Source organism: Rhinatrema bivittatum, chromosome 2, assembly GCF_901001135.1.
Source record: "Rhinatrema bivittatum chromosome 2, aRhiBiv1.1, whole genome shotgun sequence".
NCBI classification, from domain to species: Eukaryota; Metazoa; Chordata; class Amphibia; order Gymnophiona; family Rhinatrematidae; genus Rhinatrema; species Rhinatrema bivittatum.
The window spans coordinates 796,263,328-796,275,497 of record NC_042616.1 but is presented as its reverse complement, the minus strand read 5'-3'; the positions used below and the strand labels follow the sequence as shown (position 1 = coordinate 796,275,497).

The following is a 12,170-nucleotide window of genomic DNA, read 5'->3' as shown; positions in this document are numbered from 1 at the left end:
AAAGGCGATGTAATTGGAGGGCAGATGACTGAGCCGCTGGTGAAGGAACGGGCGTTGGTACTGGTACTGGAGGCCTGAGTTGTCGACCAAATACAATCTGAAAGGGGGATCGCCTGGTAACCGAGTGGGTATGATTGTTATATGAGAACTCGGCCCATGGAAGTAGCGATGTCCAATTGTCACGTCTCTCCATTGCGAAGCTGCGGAGGAAGGTCTTCAATGAGCAATTCATTCGCTCGGTTTGTCCATTGCTCTGCGGGTGGAAGGCTGTGGACAGGTTCAACTGTACTCCAAACTTTTTGCAAAGGGCTCGCCAATATCGGGCCGTGAACTGAGACCCATGGTCGGACACAATACTTTGCGGAAGGCCATGAGCCCGGAAGATGTGTCGTGTGAACAGCAGAGTCAGTTCGGGCGCCGACGGGAGCTTGGGCAGGGGCACTAGGTGAACCATTTTAGAAAAGTGGTCTACTGTGACCCAAATCACTCTGTTTCCCTCGGAGGGTGGCAGATCCACCACGAAATCAGTGGCTATATGAGTCCACGGTGCTGCTGGTACCGGAAGGGTTGCAAAAGGCCCCATGGACGGCCGCTTAATGGTTTTTGCCTGGCGCACATGGGACAAGACTCCACGTAAAGCCACACATCTCGCCGCACATTTGGCCACCAATAATAGCGGTTGAGAAGGTCAAGGGTCCTCTCTCTACCAGCATGGCCGCCCGTGAGGGAGTCATGAGCCCAACTTAAGACCCTCCTGCTGTCTCTGCGAGGAACAACCACTCTCTCAAGAGCGGTTACAGTGGTGCTGGACAAGTTGATCTTGGCAGGGTCTATGATGTACTGTGGCGGATCGTCCCTCTCCTCCAGAATGGAGTTACGGGATAACACATCTGCTCGGACATTCTTGGACGCTGGCCAGTACCTGAGAGTGAAATTTAATCGATTGAAAAACAGAGACCAGCGAACCTGACTGGGATTGAGCCGTTGAGCTTGGCACAGGAATTCCAAATTTTTGTGATCAGTATATACTGTGATGGGATGACTGGCCCCCTCTAACCACTGTCTCCATTCTTTGAATGCCAGTTTGATGGCCAGCAGTTCCTTATCCCCAATGCTGTAATTGCATTCTGCGGGTGTAAATTTCTTGGAGAAGTACGAGCAGGGTAGTAGTCGTCCGGTGCTAGAACTTTGGGACAGAACCGCGCCGACTGCTATGTTGGATGCGTCCACCTCCACAAAGAAGGGTCGCTGCGGGTCTGGGTGGCGTAAGCACGTCTCAAGCAGGAAGGCCTCTTTGAGCCTCTCGAAGGCCAGGCACGCATCGTGGGACCAGGCTCGAGCATCCGCCCCCTTCTTGGTCAGGGCAGTCAATGGTGCCACCAACCGGGAGTATTGAGGTATGAAGTGCCTATAGAAATTGGTAAACTCTAAGAAGCGTTGTAGGGCCTTCAAGCCTGTGGGGCGAGGCCAATTCTTGATGGCGGATACCTTGTCCGGGTCCAGGTGGAACCCTGTCGCGGAGATGATCTATCCCAAGAACGGCAATGAGTCCTGTTCGAATATGCACTTCTCCAGTTTCGCGTACAAATGGTTGTCCCTGAGGATCTGTAGCACTTGCTTGACATGCCGACGGTGGGAAATTAAATCCCGAGAGTAGATAAGGACATCATCTAGATACACGATCACCAAGGAATACAGTAGTTCGTGAAGTATTTCATTCATTAAGTGCTGGAACACTGCTGGTGCGTTACATAACCCGAAGGGCATTACCAGGTACTCGTAGTGCCCGTACCGGGTGTTAAAGGCTGTCTTCCATTCGTCCCCGGGACGGATTCTGACCAGGTTATATGCCCCTCTGAGATCCAGTTTAGTAAAAATTTTGGCCCCCCTGGAGCTTGTCCAGAAGTTCAGGGATCAAAGGAAGGGGGTAGCGGTTCTTCTTGGTGATGGCATTTAACCCCCGATAATCGATGCAGGGTCTCAGGGACCCATCCTTCTTCCCTATAAAGAAGAACCCCGCCCCTGCGAGAGACTTGGAGGGTCGGCTGAATCCCTTGGCCAGGTTCTCGGCGATGTATTCTGACATCAACTGGGTCTCAGGTTGAGACAAGGGATACACTCCTCCCACGGGGATACACTCCTCCCACGGGGTGGAGTCGTCCCAGGTAAGAGCTCTATCGCACAGTCAAATGGGCGATGCTGGGGCAGGATCTCGGCTCTCTCCTTTGAGAACACATCTGAGAACTCTTCGTAGGGGGCCGGTAGTAGCGTGTCGGTGCGTGCAAGTGTTACTTGTTGGACCAAAGGTGTCCTGATGCAATTTTGGAAGCAGTAAGGGCTCCACTGGGCGATCTGCAATGAGTCCCAATGGATTACCGGGGAATGCTGTTGCAACCAGGGTAGCCCGAGGACCACCGGATGTACTGCTTTCTCTAGAATTAGGAAAGAGATTTCCTCCAAGTGTAAAACTCCGGTTTGAAGCGTGAGTGGTGCCGTAGCAGTCGAAATACTCCCCGGCAGCACTGTGCCATGGATGGATATGATCCGCAATGGCGGCCTGCGAGGTTGCGTGGGGATCTGAAGCTGTTGCACCAAGTCCTGGAGGATAAAATTCCCTCCTGCGCCGGAATCGATGAAGGCTAGCATCTCGAAAGACCCTCCAGGATATCTCAAGGTTAGAGGTACTGTACATTGAGGAGCTGCGTTGAGGTAGCCTAGGAGTAGCTCCCCAGTTTCCCCTAGGCTCGGGTGTTTTCCGCCCATTCCTTACAGTGGGCCAGGAAGTGGCCCTTCCCGCCACAGTAGAGACACAATCCCAGGTTGCGGCGGCGACGCTTCTCCTCTGGGGACAGGGAGGCTCGTCCCAGTTGCATTGGCTCCTCCGTAGGGTGCTCCGGGGGTGTGGTGGTACCCTTGGTCACCGGTGTCAGGGGCCTGGAAAAGGCTGGAGCCAGAGGTGCCATCTGCCACGGAGGCCGTCCTTCCTTAGCCCTCTGCTGGAGGCGTCGATCTATGCGCCCTGCTACCTCGATTAGTGCGTTGAGGTCTTCGGGAAGGTCTCGGGCGGCCAATTCATCTTTGATCCTTGCCGCGAGGCCTTCTAGAAATATTCCACGTAGAGTGTCGTCGCGCCAACCAACCTCCAGGGCCAGGGTACGGAACTCGAGAGCATACTCTACCAGGGTGCGAGTCCCCTGCTGTAGCTGGAGCAACTCCGAGGTAGCGGAAGCCACGCAGGCAGGTTCGTCGAAGGCCAGTTTGAAATTTTCCACAAACAGGGAAAGGTCGTTTAGCATGGTGTCATTCCGCTCCCACATGGGAGACGCCCAGTTCAATCCCCGACCATCCAAAAGGGAGAAGATGTAGGCCACCTTAACCGAGTCCATGGGGAACTGTGCGGGTAGTAACGAGAACCGCACGAGACACTGATTCAGGAAGCCCCGACAGGCTTTCGAGTCTCCTGAAAAACGCGATGGGGCTGGAAGTTGTGTAGGGGCGTGAATGGTCACCACCGGGGGCGGTACTTGCTCCTGGACTGGTTCTGGGGGTGCGGCGTCTAGTCAATTAGCTAAGCGTTCCACGGTGGCTGCCAAGGTGTCCAGACAGTGCTGTTGCTGCTGTAAACGCTGTGCTATTCCGGGTATGGCCTGGAGGCCTGCAAGGTCCACCGGATCCATGGCCTTGCAAACTGTTACGAGTCTGGAAGTGGATCCTTGGGCCGACCGGCGGGGAAGTGGTTCCCCACAGATGGAACAGGTCGGAAGGAGGCCGCTGTAGAAGGTCGACGGTCTTCACCCTGGAAGTCCGCGACCCCTCCAGGCGAATCCTGTGGAGGCCCGGACTGCTGGGACTTAGGTGGCTTCACCCTGGAAGCCCGCGGTCCCCCTGGAAGGAGCCCGTAGGGACCCGGGCCGCTGGGACTTAGGAGAGCGGCTAGAGACGTGGACGATGAGGTGGACCAGGATCAAGGCAGACGGCTGAAGACATTGAACGATAAGACGGACCAGGGTCAAGGCAGGCGGCTGAAGACGTTGAACGATGAGACGTACCGAGATCAAGGCAGGCTGGATCAGGCAGGCAGGTTCAGGCAGGCAGGGTCAGGTAGGTAGGATCAGGCAGGCAGGATCAGGCAGGCAGGATCAGGCAGGCAGGATCAGCAACTCTTCTTTCCGAGGAGTCGACCTTGTTGCAAGGCGAGGACCTGGGGTTAGACGTCGAGTTTAAATCTCCCTCGGCATCTGACGTCAGTGAGGGGGCCAGCCCGGCTCTTCGCGCCAGAGGCCCTTTAAAAGGGTTCCCTCTGCGCGCGCGCGCAAGCCTAAGGGGCAGGGCTAGCATGGCTTTCGGCAGCGTCCTCCTCGTGGGGACACCGCAGTGTAAGCCTGAGCAGGCCCGGGGAATCCGTGGTCCCGTCAGCGTCTCCCTCACCGGGAGGAGGTAAGGGTCCGGTCGCGCAACACAGTGCACAGGGTTTCATCTGCTTGACGGATGGACAATTTTCTCAGAGCCAATATCTCCAGTTAAATTGCTATTTTCCTACATGGCTTTGAAAACCACCTTTGTGGAGTGGAATGGCAATTGCCCATGACACCGTGGAACATGGGAGGAGGGATTATCCTCTATGAAACTTCTTAAATGCATAAAACAAGTAATTCATTATTAAGCATCAAAAAAAGCATAACTGATAAGATAGCATGCGCTGTTGGTAATTTTTCTTGGTGTATGATACTGTTGCTTAGCAGAATGCTTATTTGGCCCGTTCTACCCACCTGGCAGTTCTCATGCCAAACATGAGTGCAGTGATAAGTAGAAAGGAGGCACCACCAGAACCATAAACAACATAGAGGTGGCAGCTTATAGACTAACAATTTATTGAGGCACAAACTTGTCCTTCAAAGCTTAGGCCTAAATTAATCTCTTAAGTTTGTAAGGTGCCACCAGCCTCTGCCCTGTTTTTGGCTAGCCTGCTGGATGTTTTACCACCAACACCAAAGGTCAACTGAGATCAATCCAAATGACAGATCGGGTGCTTGTTCTTTCCCATATCCAGAAACAAATTTCTGGCAGTGAACAGATTTCTTAAACTTAATGAGGCTAATTTTCAAAGGGCCTTCTCTGGCTAAAGTAGTTGCTTTTCCCGCAGAAATGGCCCTTCAGAAAATTGCATGACTGCCGTTTAGTTTAATTTAGATTAATTAAACCTTGATACATCGCCTTTCCATATAAATCAAAGCAGTACATGAGACAGCTCAGAAGGGTTACAGTGTGTGCAAAATTAGATGCTTACACAATGAATGTACATATTTTTATGTGTATGAGGTGAGGTGATCCAGGGGGTGGAGTCTGGGTGGGGTTAGGCCTTGCCTGCATATTTTAATATTTTAAAAAGTGTAAGTATGGAGAGCAGCCAGAGAATTCACTCGATTTCCCTTCTCTCAAGAGAACTGTTTCTTCTTTTGGATAATTAGCTGCCTGGTGAGACCTGAGCGCCATACCCGACGTAGGAGGGAGGGGCCAGAGGAGCGTTAAGAACAGGCACTCCTGCGGTGCACCGTTGCCACCGGCACGCCGCCAAAGCTCTTCTCTGGAGCTGAGCAGTAATGGCATAGCGCTGAGGAGCATAGTATCATCACAGTTGAAGGAGTTAGACTGTTAACATGCCACCCGCATTAACCCAACTAGATATTGATCACTTCCTCACACAACTGGAAAATGAGGCTGCTGGTGAATCCATTGGAGGAATCTGTGGAGGAGAACGGGTGTCCACCCCGGAGGAAGCATCCTTAAGCCCTAATGCACGTCTACCGCCTGCACAACGTGGTTCAGGAGAGGAAGTGGTCCAACAATCTCCCCAGAAGAAGGGGAAGTTTGTGGATTAGTAGGAGCACTCTCTGAGATTGCATCTGGGGGGGAATTCTCTGTAGAAGTGGTGAGAGCATCTAGAGGGGAAAATAATGAGCAAGAGTGTAAACAGAAGCCCTCAGAGCAGATAAGTCAACTACCACTTGTTATTAGACCTGAAATGGTAACGCTTGAGACTATATGGGATGTTGTGTCTGGTCTGAGTGCAGCCATCAACAGGCTGGAAAGTAAAATAGATAATGTCTCCTCAAATCTTCAAGTAAACAAATTAATGATATTGTAGTTAAAGTGAATGAAAATGATAAAGCTATTAGAACTTGGACACGAAGACATGGCAGACTAGGATTGATGCGACGGCATCCCAGACAAAGACTTGGTTTGATGCGACGGCATCACAGACGAAGACTTGGATTGATGCAACGGCATCACAGACGAGACTTGGGTTGATGCAACGGCATCACGGACATGACGAGGAACTTGAATCCAAACAAGATAAGACACAAGGCAGGAGGACATTGGCACTGTCTCTCAGGGCGCCCTACTCAGCCCACCTACGGGACTGAGTCGCGGACCACCCTGTCCCACTGCGCGCCCTACACAGCCCTGAGAGGCTGGTCACGGACCATGAGGAGAGTGGGACAAGCGCAGGGAGGAATCAGGCAAGGAGGAATCAGGCAAGGAGGACTCCAATGACGGAATCAATGTCACCCGAAGCTCCATCCATGGCTGGTTGGAACAGAGGCTCAGGAGCACAGGGACACATCCCACCTGCAAGCCACCCCATTCTCGGGCACACATCATCCGAGAGAACAGGCTTACAGGACCAGAAGGCTCAGGAGCACCAGACGAAGACGCAGGGAAGAACATCCTGGTAGGCAGGCACATCAGGACGTGGAAGATCATGACGAGACATCAGGACATGGACCGGGACCTCAGGCAAGACACCAAGACATGAAGACGTGGTACGAAGGCAGACGAGACGAGGAGCACCACGAAGAACAGAAGACCTTACAAGGCTCTGGCAGGCAGGAGCCTGCAGAGGAATGGCACTCCGATGCAAGGCCACGACAGACTGACGGAGCAGCCCTTAAATAGGGCTGGTAGAGGAAGTCCACTCCCTAGGTGGGACCAGCACACTTCCTGTGCCTGGCCCTTTAAATCATGAAGAGAGGCGCATGCTGGCGCCTAAGGAAGCAGGAAGAGCTGTGCAGGACCGCAGACAGCGGCCTGCACCGACGCAGAGACGCAGAGCAGGCTGGGCTGGCCTGAACGCAGGCTCCAATGTTGGCAGCGGCTCCAGCCGCTGCAGGAGGCCCCGGGGGAGGCTCCAGCCACCACTCGAGCCCAGGGATGTGGCCTTCGCGCCGCGAAGATGGAGGATATCCGGGGTGGCCTCTGGGCCGCGTGGGCAAGACAGTCTGCGGCTCCGGCCGTGTGGGAGGCCCAACAGGGTGAAGAAAGTCGACATGGTGAGTGAGCCTGCTCGCGGGGAAAACCCGCGAGCAGCGCAGTTCATAACAACATTAGAATACTAAATTTTCCAAAATTGGCAGGAGAAATTTCCTTTGTAACTTTGAAAAGGCTTTTTAAAGAAGTCTTAAATTTTCCCTCAATTAATACTTGTTTCACTTTAGAAAGGAAAGGTGTTAAGTCTCAAAATATTCCTGCCAACTTAATTAGTTTCCTTGAAAGTTCCAGCACAGATGTTCTAGAAAGGAATACATTAATAGTATCATTTATAACATTACAAGATGTCAATAAAGTTATGCGTAGATATTTTCTGAAATTCCCACTACAGTTTTATGGCCAAACATTGAAATTGTACCCAGATCTAGCTCCTATAACTAGGACTAGAAGGAAAGAATTTTTAGCTACAAGACAAAAAGTTCAGTCTTTGGGTTATTCATTCCTTTTACACTACCCATATAAATCCGAGATAAAGAGAGGTGAACAAACGGTTGTTTTTCTTCAAATAGAACAGCTCCAGCAATTTTTGGAGGCACAAGTACCTGTCACATCATCGCCTATGGTTCTTAATGACCAGGGTAAGAATTGGATATACAGTTGTGAGCTATGTAAATGTCTATCCTCTAATTTTTCAAGAATAGTTTTCTCCTTCTTGATATCCTAAGTCTCAGCAATGCTCGACAATTTGTCCAAAAATAGAATTTAATTACTATATTTTTTTACAATGTTATGTTACATTAGAGAAGGAAGAGATAGTTGGGAAATGATTACTTATTTAAGTAATATAATGTTTCATGAAATGAGATTATGTTTTTTCTCTTAATATTCTCAGAGGGGTAGATTTTATAAATCTACGCCCGCGCGTACTTTTGTTTGCACACCAGGCACAAACAAAAGTACGTGTTCCCTCGGCTACGCGCTTATCTTCTAAAATCCGGGGTTGGTGCGCGCAAGGCGGTGCACATTTGTGCACCTTGGCGCGCCGAGGTCCTGCGCGCGCTGCCCGTTCCACCCCCCCCCCCCCCCCCCGCACCTTCCCCTCCCTTCCCTACCTAACCCACCCCCCCCCGGCCTTATTTAAACCCCCCCTTACCTTTATCGCACAAGTTATGCCTGCTTCAAGCAGGCATAACTCGTGCGTGCCGGTGGTCCGCTGCCGCGCCATCACCCGACCCGGGGGCTGGTCCGGAGGCCTCGGCCACGCCCCCTGGAACGCCCCCAGACTGACACCATGCTCCCTGGAACGCCCCCCCCCGGAACACCCCGAACATCGCGCCGCCCCTTGACATGCCCCCCAACACGCATGTCCCGGGGCTTGCGCGCGCCGCCGAGCCTATGCAAAATAGGGTCAGCATGCGCAGGGGTTTTTTTTAAGGGTTACATGCTTAACTTAAGCACGTAACCCTTTTAAAATCCGGGCCAATATGTTCAAATAGGGGTAGATTTCATAAAGTTGCGCACACGCGTACTTTTGTTCGTGCACCAGGTGCGAACAAGAGTATGCGGGATTTCAATAGAAACGCGCGTATCCATTAAAATGCGGGGTCGGCGCGCGCAAGGCTACCCAAAATCGGCAGCCTGCTCGCGCCGAGCCATGCAGCCTGCCTCCGTTCCCTCCGAGGCCGCTCCGAAATCGGAGCGGCCTCGGAGGGAACTTTCCTTTGGCCTCCCTCCACTTTCCACTCTCTTCCCCTACCTAACCCCCCCCCCCGGCCCTATCCACACCCCCCCCCCCCCCCACTACCTTTGTCGTGAAAGTTACGCCTGCTCAAGGCAGGCGTAACTTCCGTGCGCCAGGCCGGCACGCCATGTTCCGGTCTGGGGGCTGGTCCGGAGGCCGCGGCCACGCCCCCAGAATGCCCTCGGGCTGGAACCACGCCGGCTGCATTACGCCCCCCGGACACGCCCCCCCCCCCAGGAAAGTCCCGGGACTTACGCGCGTCCCGGGGCTTTGCGCGTGCCGGAAGCCTATGCAAGATAGGCTCGGCGCACGCAGGGGGGGTTTGGGGTAGGTTTTCGGGGGTTACGCGCGTAACGTATGCACGTAACCCTCTGAAAATCTACCCCATAATGTTATTATGACATTTGTATTTGAAAAAATTTATAAATAAAGAATTCAACAAAAAGTGTAAGCATGAATTATCTGGGCAAAACTGTGTGTACCAAATAGCAGGTGTCATTGTGTACCCGTTACGGATGTGAATCGTTTTTTGACGATTTAAAATATCGTCCGATATTTTTTAAATCGTCATTAATCATTAAAGAGTGCGATACAATAGAAATTCCACCAATTTATCGTGAAAAAATCATTAATCGGGTTAGTGCACACTAACAGGAGTTAGGACACAACCTAATAACCCACCCCGACCCTTTAAAACCGCTTCCTTAGCATCCACCACCCTCCCGACCCCCCCAAAAACGTTTTAAAATTACCTGGTGGTCCAGTGGGCCCCGGGAGCGATCTCCTGCTCTCGGGCCGTCGGCTGCCACTAATAAAAATGGCGCCGATGGCCCTTTGCCCTTACCATGTGACAGGTAACCGTGCCATTGGCCGGCCCCTGTCACATGGTAGGAGCACTGGACAGCCCGCGCTATTTTTAAAGATGGCGCCGGCCGTCCACTGGATGTGTCAGCCGACGGCCCGAGAGCGGGAGATCGCTCCCGGGGCCCACTGGACCACCAGGTAATTTAAAAACGTTTTTTGGAGGGTTGGGAGGGTGGTGGAGACTAAGGGAGCGGTTTTAAAGGGTCGGGGTGGGTTTTTTGTTTATCGGCCGACAGTCCAAGCGCGAGAGAACGCTCCCGGGACCCCCGCTGGACCACCAGGTAATTTAAAAATGTTTTTTGGGGGGTCGGGAGGGTGGTGGAGGCTAAGGGAGCAGTTTTAAAGGGTCGGGGTGGGATATTTTGTTTATCGGATCGGGTGCAGCCGATAAAAAAAAAAAACCGATCGGGCCGGACGAAAAAAAATGCATTATTTGAATCGGAACCGGAACCGAACCGATTCCGGTTCCGATTCACATCTCTAGTACCCGTACTTATGCTGCGATAATTTTCCCAGTAGACTTCTGTGCATAAATCTGCTTTGAAAATTGGTGTAACTTATGCATGTATTTGTCACTAACTTATTACCCCCAATATGTTTATTCCTTCTATAATATCATAAAACTGAGTCACACGAGACTCATCTTTCCCCGGAACAGGGAGAGAAATCTCCATGGCTAGTTTATTGCAAAGTGATGCTGAATGAAGGGGATCTTCTGGGGAAGCCACACCTTCCAAGAAGACAGTCATAAGGCTTTGCATTTATTTAAAATTGTTTGTTAATCGTCTAACTGATATAATCCTCGGAAAGGATAAGAATCACTGCACTGGATTTATTTTGTTAGAACAAGCTTTTGTTGATAATAAAATATTGGGAATTTGCTTTGCTGCCTGGAATCTGTTATGTACCATATGCAGCAAGTGTATGCAATGTTTTTCTGTTGCAGACGCGCGAGACCCCTCTGCATTACTCTGCCCGGGTGGGCAATGGAGATATTCTTCTAGAGATTCTGAAGCACATTAGCTCCACTCAAATGCAGCAGTCCATCAACAATCAAGCCAAGGTATTCCTGTCTCATGCTGGCATTTGGTCCTCTTGCTTTAAACTCGGCGCTTAAGGTCATCTTTATTCAGACCAGTGTTGGCGGCCCCACCATGTCATGATATGATCTTGAATCTATCTCTGTATTTCTAGTCGCTCCCCTCTTAAGCTTGGCATCCTATATGGGTGACAGAAACAGTTATGTCATAGTCCATGTGATATTTATGCCTTGTGCATTTTTATTTTATAAGACCCTGCCAGAAAAAAGTTTTGCAGATATATATGCTAATCAAGATAATGGATAGATTTCACCATGAACATGATCCTACCATGGACCTTCTTGGGAAGGCCTTGGTCATACCAATTTATTTTTCAGATTTTTTTTTTATTGTGTGGGACATACATTTTGGAGATACAAGTTTTCACAATGTATTATATGCAAAACCTTATCCAGTAGGACTGTAGTGGCTTTAAGGAAGCCCTTTTCTACTTTTTTACATTGGTTACTAGGAATTCGGTTATGATGAAATGTTTCTTGAAGGACTGTATGCCATTAAAATATAGCACCATACTACTCCTTTTATCATTCAAGGGTTATGATAGCATACTTGTCGAGCCAGACTTGTCAGAGAGCCCATGCTAAGCGAGCAGCTCTTCCATGTTGGATCAAAGGCAGAGGCCTAGGATGTGGCACCCGATTCTAGCCTCTGGATTATACAGAAACTAGCACTTTCATGTGCTTCTCTCTCCATAAGGAGGATAGCACCATATGTTAACCCTGAACAAGCTTGGTAAGCATTTTATCAAGCATATAGTTCCCTTCCCTATGAAAGCGCAACATAAAAACTGAACTCCAAGCAAAAGCTCAATAAATTATGGGAACTGAAAAGGTTATTTGTGGAAGGGACAAGCATGCAGGGGTTACCTGTTATATGGCCACCTAGTGACACCTAGGTTTTCTGGAAACTGAAAAGATTTAGGGGTAGAAAAGGAATCTGGTTTCACAGAGTTTTGAGCCTCTTAAAAATAAAGCTTCATTAATTTAGTTTAGTGTATTTATTCTTGATTCACTGCAAAGACAATCCAAACATATCAAACTAGTTTACATATAAAAAAAGCATAAACTATACAAATGGCACGAGTATGTACACTAAAATTAGTCCAAGTGATTTATAAAACATATTAACTAAACTAACTTAAAATACGCAACATACAAGGTAAAAGCTAAAATAATAGCAACATTATTTTGTTCATA

The 12,170-nt window shown here is 50.3% G+C and overlaps 1 protein-coding gene across 1 annotated transcript in view; it reads left to right on the top strand.

Annotated features, from left to right (window-relative positions):
* Window positions 1-12,170, top strand: part of LOC115083407 (serine/threonine-protein phosphatase 6 regulatory ankyrin repeat subunit A-like) — a 190,340-nt gene that overhangs the window by 103,073 nt on the left and 75,097 nt on the right. The window contains exon 15 of the mRNA XM_029587212.1: window positions 10,821-10,937. Within this exon, the coding sequence (XP_029443072.1) occupies window positions 10,821-10,937 (117 nt within the window). The remainder of the gene's footprint in view (window positions 1-10,820; window positions 10,938-12,170) is intronic.